General features: G+C 40.0%; 1 protein-coding gene across 1 annotated transcript in view; it reads left to right on the forward strand.

Annotated features, from left to right (window-relative positions):
* Positions 1-1,296: 1,296 nt before the first annotated feature.
* The window catches only part of LOC106883871 (integrator complex subunit 5), a 46,760-nt gene continuing 22,208 nt past the window's right edge, over positions 1,297-25,848 (forward strand). The window contains exons 1-13 of the mRNA XM_089348187.1: positions 1,297-1,749; positions 5,091-5,310; positions 6,946-7,049; positions 8,096-8,250; positions 9,937-10,029; positions 12,801-13,005; positions 13,866-13,983; positions 14,729-14,804; positions 17,148-17,254; positions 20,326-20,384; positions 21,368-21,504; positions 23,471-23,579; positions 24,842-25,038. Of these exons, the coding sequence (XP_089204313.1) occupies positions 1,642-1,749; positions 5,091-5,310; positions 6,946-7,049; positions 8,096-8,250; positions 9,937-10,029; positions 12,801-13,005; positions 13,866-13,983; positions 14,729-14,804; positions 17,148-17,254; positions 20,326-20,384; positions 21,368-21,504; positions 23,471-23,579; positions 24,842-25,038 (1,688 nt within the window). The 5' untranslated portion in view covers positions 1,297-1,641. The remainder of the gene's footprint in view (positions 1,750-5,090; positions 5,311-6,945; positions 7,050-8,095; positions 8,251-9,936; positions 10,030-12,800; positions 13,006-13,865; positions 13,984-14,728; positions 14,805-17,147; positions 17,255-20,325; positions 20,385-21,367; positions 21,505-23,470; positions 23,580-24,841; positions 25,039-25,848) is intronic.

A 25,848-nucleotide genomic window follows, 5' to 3' on the forward strand; every position in this document is an offset into this window, starting at 1 on the left:
CTGTCTGTCTGTCCCTGTGTGTCCTGACGTCTTGCTGACCACTCTATTTATAAGAATCGTGGCAACTAGAAGGACATACATACTGCAGCAGAGTTTGTACCTAAATAGGTCAGATACTGACCAGTTGAACTTCGCCTGACATTCTAAGGTCGAAGGTCAAAGGGAGATGATCGATCACTTTTTGACAAGACAAACCAAACCTCCGCGGCACATCTCTCTCTTCGATTCTGTTAGGTGACTTAGCTTCACCACGATAATAAACAGACAAGAGATTCTCAGCCAGCGACGAACATCTGTATAACAAGAATCACGGCCCGGCATCGATGCCACGACATCACAACTAGTGATCAGCTGTGCCACACTCAGCCCCCTGACTTTCACATACAGAACTTTTCCTATAGTGTACTAAAGAACTGGTATAACTGCTCACGTGTTATTGACTCTCTTTCCATCTGCTGTAATAACTCACACACATGTATCACATACGTACTTTTCTTTGTATGACGGCCTGTCTTTGATAATGTTATTATATGTCGCATTCACACTCACACACAGACATACATCTTTAACGCCATAATAAATATCTCTGTTATTCATCTAATACGGTTGTGGTCTTTCATTACTGGTCATCTATGTTATCGTCGCATAACATATCATATATATCATCATTGATATATTATTGTGTGTTCGACCGTGTGACACGTTTAAATACAAGGAGTCCTCTGTTTTTCCATTCGTCACCATTTCTCCTTTTTGAGTTCGCACGGTCGTTCCTTACATGGGCATGGTTTCTATGGCTGGATACCCTTCCTAATGTCAACCACTCCGCAGAGTGTACTGGGTAACAGTGGAGAATAATCGTCGCTGGCCTTTGCTCCAAAGATAGCAAAGGGTTTAAGAAAGTCAGTGAATAAATTGTGTGTTGAGCGTTCCCGGATCTTTCTGAATTGAAAAGTGGTGCCCGTCAATTCAGAAAGATCCGCGTTCCCTTCCACAGATTTGTAATCCTATGTCTATGCTAAGTATTACTATTTAGACTCTGGTAAATGCCAGGAAGGGGCGCAGTGGCCCAGTGGTTAGAATAGCGGACTCGCGGTCGAAGGATCGCGGTTTCGATTCCTAGACCGTGCGCTGTGAGTGTTTATTGAGCGAAAACACCTAAAGCTCCACGAGGCCCCGTCAGGGGGTGGTGGCAAACCCTGCTGTACTTTTTCACCACAACTTTCTCTCACTCTTTCTTCCAGCCTTATCACACTCTGTGTCACGCTGAATTCCCCCGAGAACTACGTTAAGGGTACACGTGTCTGTGGAGTGCTCAGCCACTTGCACGTTAATTTCACGAGCAAGCTGTTCCGTTGATCGGATCAACTGGATGAGTGACTTTATGCCAATCAGTTGTGTGGCCCTTTTTTTTCAAAGACTAAGGGAGACTTAAAGTAACACAGAGAAAAAGAGAGAGGGAGATAGAAAGAAAGTAGAAAGAGATAAAGAAAAAGATTAAGATGCAAAGTAAAAGGCAGAGAAAGAAAATAAGAAAGAGACAAAGAAACAGTGAAAGAGATAGAGAGAGAGGGTGAGTAAAAGAAAAAGCGAGTAAAAGTTAACAAACATAAAAATTACAGGATAAAACAATTAAGTAGAATGTTAGATACGAAAGTGTGGCTGCGAAAGCCGGCTTTATTTTTAAAAAAAATGGCAGCAATGACGGCGAATGCTGAGTTAGGTACCAGCATGAATTTCACCTCACAGGTAAATATCACTGCTTTCATTTTAGGCAGTCAGCATTAGTCTATACTGATACAACATTTTTATTGAACTATACGATCTAATTCCACTTTTCTTCTATTTGTTTATAGTTTTAGTATTTGTGTGTAGCCATCGTGTTGTGATTTTTCTCTTCCTGTCATTGTGTACTACGATGTGTATATCTCTCTCTCTTCTCTTCTCTTTCTCTCCTCTCTCTCACACATATCTGTATATCTAATCATATACATGCCACCAGATATAGATAGACATGAATACACACATATTGGCAGAATCGGTAGAGCGTCTGACAAAATGCCTTGCAGTAGGTATTTAGCTAGTTCCTTTTACGTTCTGAGTTCAAATCCCGCCGAGATCAACTATGCTTTTCATTGTTCGGTAGAGGAGTGGTCAAGTACGAAAGTCGATTTTTAAAATACTTTCGAAATGTGAATGGAATTATATAATGGAAGAAAATCTTGCGTGTGAACACACACACACGCACAAAAAAAAAATAGTAATTATGAGTTTATTGTATACATTGGCTCAGGTACTCAACAACTCTCTGTAAAAGTCACAGTACACAATAAAACACAAAATGACAGAAAAGTGAATAGTAAAAGAGCCAGGAATAGTGTTGGCAATTTTGGGAAGCATGGAATTTTTGAAGGATACTGTGTCCTAACAGCTAACAACTGATGCAGGTAGTTTATTCCAGGTTTCGAAAATTCCGGGCGGGAAAAATGTTTCCAAAAGCCACGGACGTTGCACTGTTTTTTGATAGAGGTATTTAATTCCAGAAGGTAGTACAAAGTTGTTGGAATGATGGTGGATAATCTTGTTGGCTTCTTCTAAGTCAGCTGTATTGATGTCCAGACAAGCAATATGTTATAGATATGGTGACTGACAGAGGGTATGTGTCTAGATGTACGCCTCTGGACAGTTTCCAGCAGATTGATATTCTGGACAAGGTGGGGGATTCCAGAGTGCAGATGCAGACTCTGTGGATGTACCTTAGTCATAAATTGTTTTGAATAGCTGGTGAGTGGCTGACAAAAGTCTTATTCAATGGCGTTTTTTCATCATCAGTGTTTTAAATCCGGGTTTTGTCCCTGTTAACGGGGGGCGGGGTAGCTGGATTTACCTCAATGCCATAACAGCCGAGGTAGGCAGGTGCAGTCCACCCCAACCTTTGGGTTGGCTGGTGCCCATTCTCCTTTGCTATCGAGACTTTTTTGGAGCTGGATTCTCTATGGGGAGCATGCCCTTGCTTACCCCCAACCTCTAGACATTGTAGTGGCGCGAAATTATAGCCGCCATTGAGGAAGTACTATTCTGCGCATGCGCAAAGGACTTCACCACCGGAAGCCCCTCGAGTGCGCATGCGTAGTAAAACTGGTACTTAAAGAGTTGGTTTCACTTTGTGAGGCAGTTGAGTGAGAGACCTTCGACGTGACAACACCTTGCTCCTCAACGAAGCACTCTTCACCACAATGCCATCAATGTGATAGCTACTTGCTCCTCTGGCAGGCATCAAGGAAGCCCTTACCCTTCCAATACCAAATTACGACTTAATTAGCGGCTGCTAAGCTGAGTAACAGGATATATAAAACCAAGCATCATCAAAAATAAAACTTATTTTTATTATGTTGTTAAATTGTTCTACTCTTCCTTAATATATAATTATGTTGAAAGGAGTTGAGGGAACCCGTGGAAGAGGTAGGCCCAGGAAGACCTGGGCTGAGGTGGTGAGGCAAGACCTTCGTACATTGGGCCTCACCGAGGCGATGACTACGGACCGAGACCTTTGGAAATGGGCTGTGCGTGAGAAGACCCGGCAAGCCAAGTAAGATCGTTGCCAGTGCCCCTGGACTGGTTCTTGTGCGGGTGGTACATGAGATGCACCATTTTGAGCGTGGCCGTTGCCAGTACCGCCTGACTGGCTCCTGTAGGATTTTCGAGCGAGATCGTTGCCAGTGCCCCTGGACTGGCTTGTGCGGGTGGCACATAAAAGACACCATTTCGAGCGTGGCCGTTTTCGTGCGGGTGACACGTAAAAGCACCCACTACACTCTCTGAGTGGTTGGCGTTAGGAAGGGCATCCAGCTGTAGAAACTCTGCCAAATCAGACTGGAGCCTGGTGTTGCCATCCGGTTTCACCAGTCCTCGGTCAAATCGTCCAACCCATGCTAGCATGGAAAGCGGACGTTAAACGATGATGATGATGATGATGTGATAGAGAGAGACTAATGTCTCTATTACAACTATCAAACTTTTACAACATGAATAGTCCCAAGACCAAGGACTCTACCATGATTTTTAAGAAATATGGTGGAAAACTAGCTCAGGAAGGCAGGGATACTACTCCCTGAGACCCCTTTCAGAGCTCCCCTACCTAATGGCTTTTTGATGATTTTAGAAATGTAGTTCACCCAGTGCAGACCATTGTTGACCAATAGACTTCTTACAGTGGGTGTTGTGATGGGAGTAGATAAATTTGAGGTTTTTTCCTCCCAAAATGTATAGTGGTGCACTGTGTCCAGGTTAGATTGCAGGAAAGATCTATAGAGTATAAATTCCATTCTCTTTTTGTTTTTTCCTCAAAGACAGCTTAATGCCCTCTGCATATTTTAACACAATAATGTGCTTCAAGTAGCCTTTATTACATTAATGTATGCAATAAACAACAGGGGACCTAAAAGAGATCCCTGCAGAGATACCTTACCTCAAACAAGATAAGGTAGTGAACGCTGGAAGAAGATTCTTTGATAAGAGAAAAGATAGGAGAGGAGACAGATAAGAATGCGTCTGGACTGCACAAGAGACTGGAGGAAAATAAAGATGATCACGTGAGGAAAGGAAAGATGGACGATGGTCATGTGTGAGCAACGAGAGAGAGAGTAAAGGAGGAAGAGGGAAAGAGAGAGAGATAGACAGACAGATAGAAAACAGTGAAGGGGAGACAAAAAGAATTAGAGAAAGGATGAGAGAGAAAACGAAAGGGAGAGAGGTGGGGACGATGATGATGATGATATATATATATACATATGATATACATACAGGCATCATGTATACACACTGGCAACATTTATACATTCATACCTATATACACAGGCAAAATGTACAACATGTATACATATGTACACACACACAGGCAGCCTGTATACGTACCTATACACATAGGCATCCTGTATACATCCTGTACGCACAAGGCAACATCTATGCATACCTGTACACACGCAGACAACACATGTAGCATATTTATACACACTTATGCACATACACACAATCAAGTTCTTGGCTCTCGCAACCTAATCAGTCACCATTCTCCTCTTTCATTCTGCCAGGACATCCTAAATGAGGTTCGGCATTTTCTACGTGGCACTGTCTATGATGGTAAAGTGAACAAAGAAAGTCTGGCTAAATCTGCCTTGTTTCTGCTACGTACACTACCAGCTGCCAGACATGCTGTTCTAGAGCATATGTGTCATGTTTTTGATGAGGCTGTGATGTTACACATTCAGCAGCTTGAACGTTCAGCATCCGGTATTGGTCCAGAACATATAGGTCAGTATTATTATTATTATTATTATTATTATTATTATTGAAGGCGGTGAGCTGGCAGAATTGTTAGCATGCCGGGTGAAATGCTAAGCAGTATTTCATCTGCAGTTACGTTCTGAGTTCAAATTCCGCCAAGGTCAACTTTGCCTTTTGTTCTTTCAATGCTGATAAATTAAGTACCACTGAAACACCAGGGTCAATGTAATCGACTTAATCCCTTCCCCAAAATTTGAGGCCTTGTACTTCCAGTAGAAAGGATTATTATTATTATTAATTTATAAAGATTGATGTAGCTGATGAAGTTATTTTATCTAAAAAGGAACACAGAATTTCCTCATTCATATTTTGAATTTCTGTTTCCATGGTTTTATTCATTTTAATTTTGAACACCAGGGGTACATCAGGCACATGCATCACAACCAGATGTGCACAACATGGTGATCTCATATCAAGATAAACAGCACATGATTTTGCATGTTGGGCTCAGTTAGAATTTTCTTCAAGTTGAATAGCCCATCCTGCTCAAAAGGTCTCTGATAAAATACATCCAGTACACTCTAAAATGGTTGGTATTAGAAATTGCATCCAGCCATAGAAATGAATGCCAAAAATGAAATGTATGAACATCATCCAACCCATGCCAGCATGGAAAACAAACATTAAATGATGATGATGGTGATGAAGAAAAAGAAGAAACAAGATCTGACCCTCTGACCTGTCTAGGAGTCCAGTTTATCTCAACATAGAAAACAGGTGATGACGATGGCAATGGTAGTTTAACTAGGCTTACTTATTTTGATATATGTAATAAATTGGATCAGTTTTCAGATCAGGTTCATACTCACTATTAACCACCTCCCAAGCATGACTTAAAACTCCTTAGCCATTTTGGTACCAACCCACCTGAAACTGCTCTTGTTTTTATGTTACAAATTTATTTAAAAGCGATCTAAAAACTTTCCATCAAAATTTTATGTTAATTTGTGTTCCAAACACCAGTTTAGTAATGATGAAGTTATTTTACTAAATTCCTCATTATTTTCAAAATTAATTGAAACAAAATCAGTGCCTGCTGACAGGAATATGTTAACAAAAGGGTTAAACGGTCTGAAAAATATAACCAAAAGAAATGTTTGGTTTTTGTTTTTGCTATTATCAACCTTCGAATGTTGGGCCTGATGGAGGCAAAGTGGCTGAGCTCTTTTCAAGTGTTAGGCCTCATGGAGGCATAGTAACTGAGTTCCTTTCGAGCGTTGGGCCTGATGGAGGCAAAGTGGCTGAGCTCCTTTTGAGTGTTGGGCCTCACGGAGGCAATGACCAAGACCTTTGGCATTATGTCGTGCTTGAGAAGAAGACCCACCAAGCCAAGCAAAATCACAGTCGTGGTAGATACTAGTGTCATGCAAATGACACCCATGTCGGTGATACGTAAAAGTACCCATTGCACTTTTGGAGTTGTTGGCATTAGAAAGGGCTTCCAGCAATAGAAAACCATACCAAATCAGACTGGAGCCTGGTGCAACCTTCGAGCATGCCAGCCCAGTCAAGCTGTCCAACCCATGCCAGCATGGACAACGGACGTTAAATGATGATGTTGTTTAATAGAACTAAGTATTGCTCTCTCACACTTTCTTACAGATGACAGTGCCCGTAGTTTAGAACCAATCATACAAGATGCTTGCAGTGTCCTTTTAAACTTCATCAAGAGTAACCCAGTGGCCTGGGCCCCTATCATTTCAGCTGTAAGTGATTTTCTCCTTTTTCTCTAGTTGCATTCTGATAAACACAACTTATCTTCTCTCCACAGTAAAATTCAGTTTATTCATGATTTCTCATTGTAGATATGTTTAGAGTAAGGAGTATTAATATTAAGTCTTGGGAATTTGGGTTCAAATTCAGTCACAGTTGACTTTGCCTTTCATCCTTCAGGGTTGATAAAATAAGTACCAGTTGACTACTTGGGTTGATGTAATCGACTTGCCCCTTACCCCGAACTTGCTGGTCTTGTGCCAAAATTTAAAATCAGTATCAAGTCTTGGGAAGGCAGCAAGCTGGAAGTATTGTTAGTGTACCAAGCAAAATGCTTAAAAGCATTTGACCTGTCTTTACACTCTGAGTCGACTTTGCCTTTCATCCCTTTGTGGTTAATAAAGTAAGCACCAGGTAAGCACAGGAGGGGGGGGGGGGGTCAATGTAATCAGCCTACCCACCCCAAAATTACTGGCCTTGTGCTAAAATTTGAAACCAACATTGTTTTGGAGTTGAATGGCTTAACTATGCCCTTTCCATCAAAATGGGTTGCTTATACTCTTTCTTTTTCAAATTGGGTTAACTATACCCATTCCTGTAAAATTGGGCTACCCATATACCCTTTTTTTCAGTATTATCACTACACAACTCTCATTTCTCCTCGCTGTCACACCACTATTTCTTACACATCATGTCTTTATTACCAATTAAACCAATTAGAAAGCTAATATTAACAATTCTAAAGGCTGCAATCTAGCAGAATCGTTAGCATGCTGGGCAAAATGCTTAGCAACGTTTCGTCCATCTTTTATGTTCTGAACTCAAATTCCACTGAGGCCCACTTAACCTTTCATCCTTTTGGGGATCCATACGATCAACTTCCCTGCTCACTTGAAATTGCTGGCCTTGTGCCAAAATTTGAAACTGGTATAATTAATTCTGTCAGTATTGAACATACTCTCATTGGCTCAAGTTATTTTGCTTGTTTTAGTTTGTGATGATGTTAATTGGAACATTTGTTATTTTCAATTTCTTTCAGTGGTCACTAGGAGTACTCGGCCACATAAGTACAAAATATGCTGACCAGCGCAATTTACCAAGATCCAGCAGTCTCAATGAAGTACTACAGCTGTGGATGACATGTCCACCCACAAAAACCTTGACTGAAGTGGCAACAGAGTGTTTTGCAGCCATGTAAGTGTTCTTTCTCCTTCTCTACTTTCCATTACCATCTCTAAGCCATCACTTGGCTGTGAAGACACCACTTGATTGTGGTCAGATCACTGACCACTTGGCCAGAAGTTTATATTTTAGTTCTCCTGGAAAAGAATTAATCCAGTTTTGACTGATTGAACAAAAAGAAGTTCTGTTCTCTTTTTTAAAGTTTAACAGTGGTTTATGATAAAAGAAAAATTTCTGACTGCAAATCCTTGGTTCCAGTTGTAAACCATTCAACTCAACAAGTTAATGCCAGGGCTTCTAAGTGACCAACAGTAGAACCTCTTACTGATAAATCAATCTATTAAAAATAGATACTAAATCTCCCCTAAATTACATCCTACAGTCTTCTAAAATGAAGAGAAATGCATTAGATAATTTAGTCCTAGACATAACACAATACTTGAAAAATAAAAAAAAGACAGGATGGTCACAGCTGGAACAATATTTGCTCACTCCACTCACATAAGCATACGTGAGGTTTTAAATAAAAAATTGCTGTCATTGTCAAATTGCTTCTTGAATATTTTGCATCTTCTGCTGAACTTTAATACCACATCAAGGTTAGGGAGGTCACAGATGAATTGATTAGTGGCTAGTAGAGGTTTGAAGGTCAAGTGGATAAGGTCTTGGAGAATCTGCCTGTTAGTCATAATTTCAGATTCTCTATAAGTACTTAATTGGTGTCTTTGGGTACAACACATTGTGTCAAGTTTACCTGGTTGTGAGGCATAGGTACAAGAACATCTAACAATTTTATATGTTGCAAGAGGCTTGTGTCCCAGACAGGGTTAGACATATCACCTGTCTGCCTCTCACAATAAGCTAGACAGCAGGTCTGTGAGTTCAAGTCACAGTAACATCATGGGCCCTTACAATATGTTGTAATTTATGAGTCTTTGTTTCAGTAGTACTTGGTACAGAATGAGGACAGAGTAATCTAAGGCAAAATATTTTGCTCAGTATCCTCCAGTTGATCTAGCAGAAAAGTAGCTTCTTTGGGGAAAGTTAGCTGTGAAACACCTACATTCTATCCAGGAAAGACCATTTCACATCTGCTTAATATTTTCCTTTCTGTTATAAGCACAAGACCTGAAATTTTAGGGGAGGTGGATAGTTAATTACATTGGCAACTTTGGCAGAATTTGAACTCAGAGCATAAAGATGGAAGAAATACTGTTAGGCATTTTGTCTGGTGCTGTAAGGATTCTGCCAGCTCACCACCTTATGTCTGCTTAATATTATAAAAACTAAGTAATGCAGCAAACTTTCAAAATCATTAGCATGCCGGGCAAAATTCTTAACAGCATTTCATCCATCTTTATGTTCTGAGTTCAAATGTCACCAAGGTGACTTCACCTTTCATCTTTACGTTGATAAAATAAGTACCAGTAGAGCACTGGGGTCAATGTAAATGACTTACCCCCTCCCAAAACTGCTGGCCTTGTACTGAAATTTGAAACCAATCTTCTGAAAACTAAGTATCATCTTCTGGGCTGTTAGTCATCATGTATGTTTGTGAAAGTCACTTTAATCTCAGTAAAGTTCACACTCAGTTGACTATCACCTTCTCCAGTGTGTGGGAGGTGAGACTTGGTTACATGGGCTGTCATCGTCAGTGATTCCTCTTGTTTGAAATATGACTTCTCTCCTTTATTCTAGGGTGAGCAGTGCCCCCGACGTCTGTGTCGATGCACTCCTTGAAGCTTCTGTACAATACTCTCCTCACTTTGACTGGTTTGTGGCTCACATTGGGTAAGTCTGCTTCAGTTTTCACTCAGATTGCATTCAATCTGGCCCTTAACGTCTCTTGTTCTTCCCCATCTCTCTATCTCTCTTTCTCTACACACACGCAGAAACATATATCACCATCATCATTTTAACATCATTTTTTTTGCCTATGCTGGCATGACTTCTTGAGGCATTATTCTATTGCACGATGTCCTTCCTGACACCAACTTTAGTTGTTTTTTAAGTCAGCTGTGGAACATAGCAAGTGGAGGCGCAATGGCCCAGTGGTTAGGGCAGCGGACTCGCGGTCATAGGATCGCGGTTTCAATTCTCAGACCGGGCGTTGTGAGTGTTTATTGAGCGAAAACACCTAAAGCTCCACGAGGCTCCGGCAGGGGATGGTGGCGAACCCTGCTGTACTCTTTCACCACAACTTTCTCTCACTCTTACTTCCTGTTTCTGTTGTGCCTGTATTTCAAAGGGTCAACCTTGTCACACTGTGTCACGCTGAATATCTCCGAGAATTACGTTAAGGGTACACGTGTCTGTGGAGTGCTCAGCCACTTGCATGTTAATTTCACGAGCAGGCTGTTCCATTGATCGGATCGACTGGAACCCTCGACGTCGTAAGCGACAGAGTGCCACCACCACCACCACCACCACCACCACCAGAACATAGCAAGCACCATAGTCTGCAAGTGACATCAACGTGGATGTACACAGTCACACACACACACACACACACACACACACACACACACACAGTAAGCTCACTCGCAGTACCTCCACTGACCGCTGCAGCTCAGGGATTCCAGGATAGCAAGCCTACAGTGCTGCCATTCATACTGTCATCTGTGTGGACTACTCTGGACAATTGATCAAGATTGCAATTATATTGTGCCATTTTTAGGACAATGAATATTCGCTTGTATTTTAAGAATGACATAAATGACATCTCTTTTTTTCCAAATATGTATAAAAATAAAGCCATCATCATTATTTAACGTTCGCTTTTCCTTGCTTGCATGGGTTTTACAGAAAGCGTTGAGGTAGTTTTCTCTGCAGTCAGATGACCTTCCTGCCACGAATCCTAACCTGTTTCCAAGCAGGGTAATTTTTTCCCCTGCAGCCAGACATTTTTTCAAGGCAACCTGGAAATGAACAACCTCGCTTGTATGACTAGACACTCATTTACATCCATCACATGATGCACACACGCACATACATAAATATGTAACAGGCTTCTTTTAGTTTCCATCTACTAAATCTGCTCACAAGTCTTTTGGTTGGCCTGGGGCTATTGTAGAAGGTACTTTCCCAAGGTTCTGTGCAGTGGGACTGATTGGTTGGGAGGTAAGCTTCTTAACCACACAGATGTGCCTGTGCCTAAAATGTATATATATCAAAAGGTATTCATGTCTGCTGGGTAGTTGGTGTTAGGAAGGGCATCCAGCTGTGAAAATCTTGCCAAAACAGTCACAGAAGGCAGACTTCTGCCTGGCCGGCTCCCGTCAGACCATCTCGCCCATGCCAGCATGGAAAGTGAATGTTAAACGATGATGATTCACAACAAAACAGTAAAGATAATATCAAAAAGCTATACAGGTACCCCAGCATGGCCACAACTCATGAGCTGAAACTAGATAAAATGAAAAAAAATGAAATGAAATACAATAAAAGGGATAAACATGTTGTCATTTAAATGCTAAAAGGACTTCTGAATCACCATATATGACCTGGATTGAGACACTGTCAGTTTCAAAGTAATTGTCTAAAAGTATGTTTTCTCTCGTCGATTGATTGTATGTATATTGTTATATGTTTTGTTTAGATTTCAACCATAATATGTGGTACGGTTGAGGGACCAAAAGTCCATGTACTGCAGTGAAGACATTAAGCAGTACTCATCCAAAGTGCTCTAATGAAAATATAAATGTAGTTATCACCATTTCTTAACATGTGATTCATTATAAATATAACTTTTAAATTAATTGGCAAACACCCTCTTTGACTAACTGCTATATTTTCTGAACAGGTTATACATTAAGGTCTGAGATTTAATAGCACTAATGGAATTGATATTGTAGCAATTTGAGACAGTGCCATTGGTGCGATTTGAACCACCGAGTTATTGATTACACCACTGAACACACCCATCTTTGTCTTTTGTTTTTTTTGTAAATTCTCACTATATATATCATCATCATCGTCATTTAACGTCCGCTTTCCATGCTAGCATGGGTTGGACGATTTGACTGAGGACTGGTAGACCAGGAGGCGACACCAGGCTCCCACACACACACACAAGCGAGTGGATAAATGAAAAAGAATGGCATTCAATACGTTTGGTAGGAGTTACGTATGTTATTTAACACTTTAGCATTTAAACCACCTACATCTGGCCAAAGTACTCTATCTGTTTTATATTCGAACTGGCCACATCTAGCTTCTCACACCTACCCTACAATGCCATTCTAAAAAAATAACCAGTCACATCATTGAAATTTCAAAGCTACAAGATAATAAGCATTACAGTTTACAGAGTGTTATGAATGCTAAAGGGTTGATAACAATTTGATTTAGTTCCATGCAACTTAAAGTTTCATAGGCTCATAAAATGCACATAGTTCTTCAGGCTTAGGTTCCTTTTGCGAGCCAACAAAAAGATGCACGGAACTGAATCAAACCGTTTGTTGTGTGCCATTTCTAAAAACTCATAGTTGTAATTACTTTGGCTTCTGAAAGATTTCAAATATGTTTTTTTTGTTTTTCTCTCTCTCATTATTTATTCAAAGGTCTTGTTTCCCAATGACCATCATTAGTCGGGTGTTAATGTGTGGCTTGAAAGATTTCTGCACCCACCGCAGCAAACGGCCGTCGAGCGTACAAATGGTGCCTGACAAGAAGATTCCAAAACTGGCTTCAGTTGTTTGTATCCTTGGTCATCTTGCTTCGAAACACTGCCATAGTATACGGAAGTCTTTGATGAGTTTATTCCAGGTAGGTAGTTGCAATATGAGAAACAGTGACCAACTCAAGTTGTGAATGGATGAAACCTTATTGATTTTGTATCAATGTCCATTTTGTTGTTTGTCAGCATGTATTGTAGTTTTTGCGGGGTGAGGTAAGGTACAGATTTGACCTTTGGCTTTTGAAGCCAGTATACTACTACTGATCCTCAGCCTGAAATCTGTTCAAAATTGTGGTTCTTGGAACATGGACGACTTCAGATGTCATGGTAATATTTTCAGTGAGATTCAGGATTTGATGTTTCTCTGCAAGCATTTCTAAATGAGGGAACCTCTATGCTAGAAATAAGAGCTAATTCTCTCAAATTATATCCTACAGTCTTAAATAAAAGAAAGGTGATATTGGACAACATAGTGTTTTTACAATGTGTTTGTCTAAAGAATAAGGGATGATCACAGCTGTAATTCCTTTGATATATATGCTGACCCATGTATGTGTGTGTGTCTTTTCCTTGTCTTGATGTTGTTTGTATATTACATGAAAATAAGATTACAATAATTCATACAGTGATATCATCATTTACTATCTGCTGCAAAAACATGCCCAGCCATTGAGCTGTTCATTGTTAGAAGGACAAAAGGAAATACAACCTAGCTTGGAAATAGGTATGGGTTGGCAACTGGAAGAGCATCTGATCACAGGAAATTTTTCTCAATAAGTTTGTCCAACCCATGTTAACTTGACATGTGTGTGTGAGAGAGAGAGAGAATTTTAATGAGACCTAGTTCTTACTCTTACTCATGTGTTTGATGTATGTTTTCAATATATCTACAGAACTGTTGGTGAGATATAATAGTTTTTGTAACCTATATGTTTCTATATTTCTACAGGATAGCTTCCAGCCTGGTGCTAACATGTTGACACGACCAACATTACCATTTCTCCTACAGCTGGCCTCCATGTCTCCAATGCTACTTCATATTCTCACCACAGATCTGGTGAAGACATGTAAGTCTTGATGTTTTCTTCACATTTACTGATCAATCGGAGAATCATGTGTCTACACCAGGCTTTCTCTTGTACCCACTTTACACTTTTTCATCTCTTTCTCTCTCTCTCTCTCTCTCTCTCTCTCTCTCTCTCTCTCTCTCTCTCCCCCCCCCTCTCTCTCTCTCTCTCTCTCTCTCTTTCTCTCTCTCTCTGGAGAGAGAGAGAGAGAGAGATAAAACTTACTTGGAGGGAATGCGTGGCGTTCGATCATATAATATCATAAATAATATATAATTATAAGCATATATCCAAACATATTTATTTATTTATTTATTTATGTGTTTCAGCCAAGTGGCTGCGGTCATGCATATATGTCTACGTACCCATATATGCATGTATGTATACATATAGATGTCGGTATGTACATATATGTATGGATATATGCATATATTTATATATTATTTATGTTATTATATATATATATATATGTATGTACAATTATATTTATTGTTGCATATATATGTTTGCATGTATGTATCTATGCACTGCGTATGTAAATGTGCGAGCAGTTTTATGTATGTGTTTGTGATATATGAGAGAGAATGTGTGTATGTATAAGAGAGTATCTATGTTTTTGTGCCGTGTGTGTATTTGTATGCATGTATATGTGTATGCTTACACAGCTAAATGTTACTACATCCACATGATTATCTGTGCTCCCATGTTAAACAGTTCTTGCTGGTGTGTCCCTTTTCTATCGCAGTATCTCCATCAGTCCTCAACAACCTCCATTCACAGTTTATTCCATGGAAATCCGCTAACAAGTCTGAATTTGACAAGTAAGTCTCTTTTACTTTGTCTCTCTGTATTGTCTTCATTAATTTTACCATTGTCAATATAGTTCATCATTTATATTGTAAAGCTCAGTACTAATGTACTTAGTACAATGGTTATCTCTTCTCTGTGTCTGTCATGAGGCTGCGGCCATGCTGGGGCACTGCCTTGAATAATTTTTATTTGAATGAATCGACCCCAGGATTTATTTTGACCAAAGCCTTGTGAATGGATTTGGTAAACAGAAACTATAAGAAACTAAGGCGGCAAGCTAGCAGAAACGTTAGCACACTGGGCAAAATGCTTAGCGGTATTTCGTCTGCCGTTACGTTCTGAGTTCAAATTCCGCCGAGGTCAACTTAGCTTTTCATCCTTTTGGGGTTGATAAATTAAGTACCAGTTACGCACTGGGGTCGATCTAATCAACTTAATCCCTTTGTCTGTCCTTGTTTGTCCCCTCTATGTTTCGCCCCTTGTGGGCAATAAAAAAAGAGAAAAGACACTATAAGAAGCCCATTGTATGTATATCTATGTGTTAGTGTCTTTGTGTCTGTGTTTGTTCCCCACTACTGCTTGACAACTGCCCTTGGTTTGTTTTCATCCCTGTAACTTAGCAGTTTGGTAAAAGAGACTGATAGGGTAAGTACCAGGTCTAAAAAAAAGTACTGGTGTTGATTCGTTTGACTAAAATTCTTCAAGGCAGTTCCAGCATGGCTATAGTCTGATGATGTGCTAACCCCTGAGCCATAATTACTTGCATGTTAATTCAATGAACTGATAGAGTTGATCAAACAACTGAATCCTTATCGTTAAAATCAACAGAGATCCAATTGTTCTCTTACTTTACTACATATCTATTATGTCTGTGGTATATCTTCTATATCTACCACTGTATTGTATATCTATAAGTTATACAATATATCTACCATCTACCTGAGTACCTATCACTTGTGCTGTATATTTGGCACCTGTATTGTATATTTACCACTTGTACTATATATTTACCATTTCTGCTATATATTTACCACCAGTATATATATCTACTACTTGTGCTATATATTTTCTATATGTATATATATCAACCATAAGTACTGTGTCATCATCATCATCGTTGTTTAACATCTGTTTTCCATGCTGGCATGGGTTGGATGGTTCGATTGAGGTCTGGGAAGCCAGGAGGTTGTACCAGGCTCCAGTCTGATCTGGCAGAGTTTCTACAGCTGAATGCCCTTCCTAACACCAACCACTCCGAGAGTGTAGAGGGTGCTTTCTACGTGCCACTGGCACAGGGGCCAGCGGGGGCTGGCAATGATCACAATCAGTTGGTGCTTTTTACGTGCCACCGGCATGGGTATCACAGCTACAATTTCCATTTGTTTTTGGTTTTGATGTACTTGACTCAACAGGTCTCCTCAAGCACGGCATGTCACCCTACTATCCAATATACTTTTGAGTGGGCTGGTTATGTGACACTGGTGTAGGTTACAGCTGTGATCTCACTTTATTTGCCAAGTCTTCTCAGTCACAGTATACCTCCAGAGGTTTCGGTCTTTTGTCACTGCCTCTGTGAGGCCCAATGTTCGAAGGTCATGCTTCACCACATCATCGTCATCATCATTCCACGCTGGCACGGGTTGGCCGGTTTGACATGAAGCTGTCCAGACTCCAATTGTCTGTCGTAGCATGGTTTCTGCAGCTGAATGCCCTTCCTAATGCTATCCACTTAACAGAGTGTCCTGGATGCTTTTTATGTGTCACCAGCATGGGTGTGCTTATGCAGCACCAGCACGGATGCTTTTTATGTAGTACCGGCACCTGAAAGGACAAGCCTGTATTTGTGGAAGACAGCGATTTTACTTAGTTTGATGCATCTTATCAAGTACAGCAAATTGCCACATCTCCCTGTCTCTTGTCATTTCCTCAGTGAGGCCCAGCATCCGAAGATCTTTTCTCACCACTTCGTTTCATGTCTTCCTGAGTCTACCCCTTCCACAGGTACCCTCCACAATTAGAGCTATGTATATATATGAATATATACACATATATATCTACCACTTAGTCGATACCAGTGCTGCCTGACTGGCCCCCGTGCCAGTGGCATGTAAAAAGCACCCACTACACTCCTCGGAGTGGTTGGCATTAGGAAGGGCATCCAGCTGTAGAAACCTTGCCAGATCAGATTGGAGCCTGGTGTAGCCTCCTTGTTTGCCAGTCCTCAGTCAAACTGTCCAATTCATGCCTGCATGGAAAACAGATGATAAATGATGATGTACTATAGATTTTCCATATGTATAGTATATCTACCATTTGAACTGTTTATTTTACCATATACCGTTTACTTTTCTCAGTTTCCTTCAGCTTGTGATCCACTTGATCATGAAAAGTGATGTTGGTGCTTACCAAGTAATAGAATTCCTTCTCAACTCAGCCTCTCCACTGCCCTCCAAACATCAAGGTAATGTCTTCTTCATTTCTACTTTCTACAAGACCAGGTGATAAACTTAGATTAACATTGCTGATGTCACAACAACTCAGCAATTATTCTTAATCTGCTGTCCAAGCATACATTGTCAGGATATTAATAAATATGTGGATATGCACATGTTGTTGGAGCAAATGTTTAAATCTTGATTTTGTGAAGTGTGAGTGATACTGCAATGTATTAAGTCATGCTCCTTACTTGCAAAAACAATACAATTGCTGCAGATGGGTTGTGACAGCAGCTTCATGTCACAAGTTGAGCTCTAATATTCTACTGCAGCACTGTTGTTCCATGAGTCTGATTTTGACTTCAAACAATTGTTAATGTTGAACATGTGCGTGTGTGTGTGTAAATGTTATACTATTTCTAATGTTCGGGGGTTTAAAGTTAATGCCATTTGTAGTGTTAAGAGGGTAGGGTTTAAATGTGATCCTATCTCTAGCATTTAAGATGATACCATTTCTAAAATCCATGGTGTTAAATGTAACATCATTTTTTGTAGCTAGTTTCAGTTGCAAGATGAAACAGAGCCCAATTCTCTGACGCAATCCACAATCAGTAATCTCCCATCTCCAAGTCTATCTGGATTGAGCAGATCCTTGATTAACCCTTTAACATTTAAGCTGGTCATATCCAGCCCAAAATGTTCTCCCTGTTTTATGTTCAGACTGTCAGGATCTAGTCTCTTGCACTTACCCTATAATGTCATTGTAAAGATATACAATCACATCAAAATCTGAAAGCTATGAGATAATGTATGATTAATTCAAAACAATGTGAATAAATAAGCATTATATTTAATAGAACAATCTGAATGTAAAGGGTTAAAGCATTCCAGCTCATCTCTTTAGATTGTGTCTAGGATTATTTGTCCTATGTAAGATTTTCTATTTTTAGAGTGATGATAAAGTTGGATTTGATGGGGAATTTTGCTGATATTTCTAGCAAGTCAATGACCATTTAGAAACTTTCCCCATAAGCCTAAACTTCTCATGGTAATTAGGACTGAGAGAAGCTCTGTTAGACTGAATTCTATATGCTTGTTAGGACTAGGATAAACATCAACAGCCTGAATTCTATTTGATAATTAGGACTTGGGTACGATTAACACTGGAGATGCTTAATTTAGGTTGAAAGGGTTGACAGTTGATCATGATGAGAGCAATGACTTTTCTGCTTTCTGATTGGTCATGTTGTGTGGAGTTTTGTCAGTCTTGATTGAGTAAACCAAAATGGTATGTAGGTATTTGCTCCATTGTCTAACTGTGACTAGATATTCCATGCCTTTATTTTGTTGACAAATACCAATATGTTGCTTAGACCCACCAATAAATATTTGATTCTTTAAAGCAGGTTCCCAAAGTGGGTGGTATTACTTCCCTGGGGGTAGTGGAAAGTTTCAAAGGGGTGTTGAAGAAAAGTGAGATGATAATTGGGTAGTGCTTCATGTAAAAACAACAGAATAATGGGTTCATTAGGTTTAAGTTTTATTTGTGAAATACGGTTGCTTTAAATTTACTTCAGAAAGAGGTCTATGTTTGTGATGGTTAGTTGGGATGGGGGTGCTAGGTGTGTAGCCTGGGTGTCAAGGGGGCTGCAACCCGAAAAGGTTTGGGAACCACTGCTTAAAACATTGATGGAATATTTCTGACACGATAAAATTATGATCTCACAGTCTCATTTTGTCCACTGTGTGTGTAGCCCGGTGGTGGTGTTACATTCAGTGCCACATCTCATTACTGTTTGGTCAGTATGTAGGCTGGCAGCACTGTTGTTTTTGATGACACATTATACTATTGGAGTGTTTGACAGTGAGCTCCATCATTGATTGAACTATTATTCATTGTGATTAAAATATTGCACTGATAAGTAGATATAGAATGTCCAGTTCATTTTTTTTTTTTTGACCCTTTATCAAATTCTGTTACTGGATCACTCAGTGGTATGACTCTGATTGTTCCATCCTTATTTGGGACATACTATCTTTAGATGTCTTCTATTGCAAGGGTTTTCAAACTGTGGTCCGCGGACCACAGGGGGTCCGCGAGGACAAGACAGGGGGGCCGTGGACAGCAAATACTTTTTATGGACAATTTGATTTTATATATGTTTTTTAATCGAAACCTTTTAATTGACAATAAACCTATTTGTTAAATAAATAAATGTAAAAATATCTGTTATTTTAAGCAAATATTTATGTATAAATTTCATAAGCGTTTATAAAGGGGTCCCTAAGGTAAAGCCTGAAATATAAAGGGGTCCGCAAGTCAAAAAGTTTGAAAACCCCTGTTCTATTGTTTTAAAAACAATAAGATATTTGTTGATAGGAGTTTTAGTTGCTATTTTTGACCTGTTGAGTATCTACATACTCCCTTCTCCTGGCTCATAAAAATAATCTCCCATACTCCCTATTTAAATCCTCTCATTGGTTAAGAAGCTTTCACTGAACCCAAACAGTCATGTAATGTTACACCACTGGTTGTTATTGCCCCATTGTTAATGGTCCTATGCTGCGTTATTCCCAATGCCTTCTTATCAAACTAAGATATAGGAGTATTTTTCCAGAAACTTCAGGAAGAACTATATCTTAATCTTCTGTATTTGGAATGTAGGTGTTTTTTTAATTTGCTTGGTTAATCCTTTGTCAGCTGGAATCATAATGGATGAGCTATACATTCCTTTGCATTTGTGCAATTTGGAGCCTCATTAAATCCAAGACCAAGTTTCTCAATGGCTGCTACCTCTTGATGTTTTGGATGGCCTTCAGCATTGGTTGGATGCAGAAAATGAGCAATGAGTAATCCAATAGGACCTCCTCTAGTTGGTCAGGGCTACAGGTCGCTGGATTCTGAGACAGCTAGGCAAGTCATCATCTGGGCACTAACCTAAGATAAGGACTCTGTCCTGCCAAAACTCTGATATAGAACAATGGTTCTGCAGCTGTTGTTGAATTTAACACATGGGTGATGGAATGCCCAGTACCAACGCAAGTTGTCAAAAACTGGTGGTGATACTCAATTAAAATTTTATCTGTTTGTTTACAGGGGCTATGGAAGAGGAAACCTGCTGTAATGAGGTACAACAAGTCTGTAAATATTTCCTGGTAAGTCAACTCTCTTCATAGTTCTAAATACCATTTTATTTCTATCTCTTGACTGAAAGTTCAGTTAGCATTCCTTAGAATTAAAGTTGAGTCCTCAGTCAACTGAGACAATCCCAGTTTTTATCCTTAGTTATGACTATGTCATTTCATTGCTGTTTCATGATGTAGTGTTATGATTCTAGTGCTGGGTGGTGTATTGTTTTAATATTGTTCTGATACAGTTGTCATCCTGTTACTGCTGTTGTGCATTCACAGCAGACACAGAACTCTATTCTCTATAATGATAGATCTTTTCAATGAAGTTCAGTTTTACTAACATTGTCCTTTGGTCATTAAGGTCTTGTTAAACTTTATAGATAATCTTATTCTGTATTTCATATGCTTCTTGTCTTCCTTTTGTGGAGTTTCTGCTGATATTCATTTGCGTATATGTAGACTAGTGTACATACAGATAGACTGATACTCTGACAAGGATATTGATGTACACATATGGACCACTGTACACTCAAACCAACTGATGTATATAAACTAATGTACACACATGGTTAAATGAATATACACACAGATAGACAAATGTACATACAAGTAGACCAGTATACTTCCAGATAGATCAGTATACTCCCAAGCAGACGAGTGTACTCTGAAGTAGACCTGAGTACATACTGAGAAACTAATGTACTCAGTGATGATATATTAAATTTAAGAAGTACAGAGAGTACATAAGTGTTTTATCTTACTGTCTTGAAGTCATTAACTATCTTAGCTTCACCCAGTTATCTTCATATCTCAGGTAGCAGTAGGGGTTAGTGGGTGGGTACTGCCCTTCGACTTCATATCAATAAATAAATATGAACATTTTTAATTTAAATACAATATATAAGCCAGAATTTAAAACTCTTGTAAAGCCACAGTATGTATTTATTGATGGTGATGGTGTTTTTCTCACAGAAGCTAACTGTTGTTGTTGTTGTCTAATTTTCTAGAATCATCTGTGTTCTGAACTCCAAAAAGTTGTCTTCTTGAAGCAAGAGAACAAAATCATGGAAGTGCCCCTGTTAAATTCCCTGTCCAAGTGTCAGGCTGCTTTGGCAAGAGATTTTCTCAACAGTACAGGTCAAAGGTCAGTTGTGATATAGATATGTGATTTATTGTTGTGTGTGATTGCGGTTGTTGCTATGTTGCTCTAGGTTGGCCCTGATCGAAAAGCTCAGTAATGTTGTTGTTGTGTAACACCAGGCCAACTCTGATCCAGCAGACATATGGCATATAGTAATTGATTAAACAATTCCGATCTACAGACTCAGTACTCCAAATTTACTGTACATATGCCTACATAATGACTACTTTGTAAAATTCCACATTGAGGACCACACTGTATACTCCAAAGTAAGGACTACATTGTACACTTCGCAATGAATACTACACTATACTCCCCACAGTGTGGACTACACTGTATGCATCCACACTACTGTACATGCTATAGTGAGACTACACTGTGCACTGCAGCATGCAGTGGTTTATAATATTATAATATTGAAGAAAGGTATAGTGTGGTTGTCTGTGAGTTACAATTCCTTTTAGTTCTTCTGGTGTCCATATAGACAGTGTTCAGGTTCTAACTACAGAATCAAGAGTTTATACATAAGTGCAAGAATGAAATTTGCTTAAGGGATACAAACCCAAGTCCAACACAGGATGTTCAAAGCATTTTCATTACAGTTCTATATTTAAGAGATGAGGAGTTATGTACATTATTTACATTTGATGGATATTTGTCCTCATCTTGTTTGTTGTTAACACAACGTTTCGGCTGATATACCCTCCAGCCTTCATCAGGTGTCTTGGGGAAATTTCAAACCTGGGTTCTCATTCGTAAGGTATTTTCATTACCCTACAAAAATTTTAGCAGCTGCAGTGCCATGTAAAAGACCCTGGTGATGGTGTCATATAAAGGGCACCCAGTACACTGTAAAGTGGTTGGCATTAGGAATGGCATCTAGCTGTAGAAACCAAGCCAAAGCAGACAATGGAACCTGGTGTGGCTCCTGGACTTGCCAGTTCCTGCCAAGTCGTCCAACCCAATCCAGCATGGAAAACCAACATTAAATGTGTGATGATGATGATGATGATGATGATGATGATGACTTGCACCGCTGCAACCCCTATTCTCAGACTTAAGAGTTTATATGCTGTCATTGCTGCCCCACCACATGGTTCTGGTCCAGTCACACTGCATGGAACCTTGAGCAAGTTTCTTTAACTATACTTCATCCACAACCCAATCTATCGAGCTGAATGTAGATATTACTATGGCAGTAGTATAGTATTGAGCCTTTTTAATTATCTTCAGTGCACAATTCAAATCTTACTGTACAAGTCGGAAATAAAAGGGATCTTTTAACATCACATATGCCACCGTATATCACACAAAGATGTTTTCAGTGAGATTCCAGCAGCCTTAAGGGATTATGGAACAGATTAAGAACTTGTTGTTGTTGTGTGTATAATCATCATCATCATCATCATCATCATCGTTTAACGTCCGCTTTCCATGCTGGCATAGGTTGGACGGTTTGACTGGGGACTGGTGAGCCAGATGGCTACACCAGGCTCCAATCTGATCTGGCAGAGTTTCTACAGCTGGATGCCCTTCCTAACGCCAACCACTCGGAGGGTGTAACAGATGCTTTTATGTCGTACCACCGGCACGAGGGCCAGTGAGGCAATGCTGGTATTGATCACACTCAAATTGTGCTTTTTACGTGCCACCGGCACGGGGCCAGTCAGCGGCCCTGGCAATGATCACGCTCAGATGGTGCTCTTAGCACTCCACGAGCATGGATGCCAGTCATGCGGTGCTGTCATTGAATTTGATTTCAATTTCACTTCCTCAACAGGTCTTCATAAGCAGAGTTTAGTGTCCAATGAAAGAGAGCTACGCCTAAGTGGGCTGGTTACACCATAGTGTTAATTGTTTATTATATGTTTCCTTTGAAAATGTCTATGTTGACCACTCAGGCATCTCTCTATGATTTCATTGGTCATTATCTTGTTAATCATGAATTTTTTTTCCCCTTCAATTCCAGGAGTGAATGGTACCTGAAACTGTTGACCTGTACAGCATTATATGGATGTTCCAAAGGGACTTGTGAATCTCTCGCGGTTCTCTTGGTTGAGGCTAAACACCCATCTCAGGTAAACTTCTACTTAACACCTATGTGGCCACAACCATCCACCACAAGCATTACTACTATCACCACAGCTGTTGTAACCATGTCTCGTGTGTGTGTGTGTGTGTGTGTAAAGGTAAGATCCAAGGATCAAGGTGTAGGAAGTTGGTAAGCTTTGAGCAGTTTGTAGAAGGTATAAAAAACAACTTTCAGTAACAATAATTGTTTATTGGCATAGAAGGTTGTAAATTATTCCCATATAGGCGCAGGAGTGGCTCTGTGGTAAGTAGCTTGCTTACCAACCACATGGTTCCGGGTTCAGTCCTAAGCTACTTACCACACAGCCACTCCTGTGCCTATATATATATATGAGCATCATTATCATCATTCAACAGTCACTTTCTATGCTGGCATGGGTTGGATGACTCCACAGGAACTGGTAAGTCAGAAGACTGCACCAAGCTCTGCTGTCTGCTTTGGTATGGTTTCTATGGCTGGATGCCTTTCCTAACACCAACCACTTTACAGAGTGGACTGGGTGCTTTTTACTATTTTGTTCTTTATTGCCCACAGGGGGCTAAACATAGAGGGGACAAACAAAGACAGACAAAGGGATTAAGTCAATTACATCGACCCGAGTGTGTAACTGGTACTTATTTAATCGACCCTGAAAGAATGAAAGGTTAAGTCAACCTCAGCGGAATTTGAACTCAGAACAATATACTGGTAGACGAAATACTGCTTGGGCAAGTGTCTTCTACTATAGCCTCGGGCTGACCAAAGCCTTGTGAGTGGAAACTGAAAGAAGCCCGTCGTATATATGTGTACATATATATATATATATATATGTGCGTGTTTGTGTGTCTGTGTTTGTCCCCCTAGCATTGCTTGACAACCGATGGTGGTGTGCTTATGTCCCCGTCACTTTGCGGTTCGGCAAAAGAGACCGATAGAATAAGTACTAGGCTTACAAAGAATAAGTCCCGGGGTCGATTTGCTCGACTAAAGGCGGTGCTCCAGCATGGCCACAGTCAAATGACTGAAACAAGTAAAAGAGTATATATATATATATATACATATATATATATATATATATATATATATATATATATATATATATATATAAACAAATTAAATAGAGGGATTCAATTGACAATCTAATACACACCTCTTTGAAGGAAATTTTTTCCTTAGTTTATATGTATGTATGTCTGTGTAACTTGTTACTCTGTTGTCAGCTAATTTGTGAATCCATGCACTCTATTGTTGATTCTATTCTTTCTTCAGCTTGTTAAGTTCCTACAAATGCAGAAAGAGGTTGAGATCGGTGATGTGGACATTCTTCAGTGGACATTATCCCATATAGTGGATTCACTACAAACCAAAGAAGAACAGAACATCAACCGACTGAGTTTACTACGGAATCTTCTCCATCTGGTTCAGTGGGAGAGGAACTTACCACACCAAGGTGCTGCCCTCTGTCGGTAAGTAAAATAAAATTCTTTGACACCCAATAAGTCATGAACGTGACACCTACTTTTTTTTTCTAATCTGGATAAGTTCAACTTCTGTGATGACAGCTTGTTGGCATGGACACCAACAGCATCATTGCTACCACCATCATCATTGTCATTGCCAGCACCACCACTGTCATTACCACTACCACCACCACCACTATTATCTTTATTATCATCATCATCTTCATCATTGGCAACTTTAATATATACTGTATTTACTTGTGTATAAATTGCGTTGCTCCTCTGAAAATATGCTGTGCGTGAGAAGACCCGGCAAGCCAAGTGAGACCTAAATCTAAGGCCTCAGCCAGTCCACTTATGCGTACCTTCCTTCATTGGACACTAAACTCCACTTGTGAAGACCTGTTGAGGCAAGTGAAATCGAAATCGAATTAAATCCAATGACTGGCACCCATGCCAACGTCGTCTCCTTCATTGGACACGAAACTCGGCTTGCAAAGACTTATTGGGACAAGCGAAAGCGAAATCATCATGCCACCTGTGCCCAGCATCGCCTTCCTGGCACTTGTGCCGGATGGCATGTGTAAAGACATTCGAGCGAGATCATTGCCAGTGCCGCCGAATTGGCTCCTGTGTGGGTGGCACGTAAAATACACCATTTTGAGCATGGCCATTGCCAGTACCGCCTGACTGGTCTTCGTGCGGGTGGCACGTAAAAGCACCCACTACACTCAAGGAGTGGTTGGCATTAGGAAGGGCATCCAGCTGTAGAAACTCTGCCAAATCAGATTGGAGCCTGGTGTAGTCATCTGGTTC

This window comes from Octopus bimaculoides, chromosome 2 (genome assembly GCF_046866305.1).
Source record: "Octopus bimaculoides isolate indiv1 chromosome 2, ASM4686630v1, whole genome shotgun sequence".
Taxonomy (NCBI): Eukaryota; Metazoa; Mollusca; class Cephalopoda; order Octopoda; family Octopodidae; genus Octopus; species Octopus bimaculoides.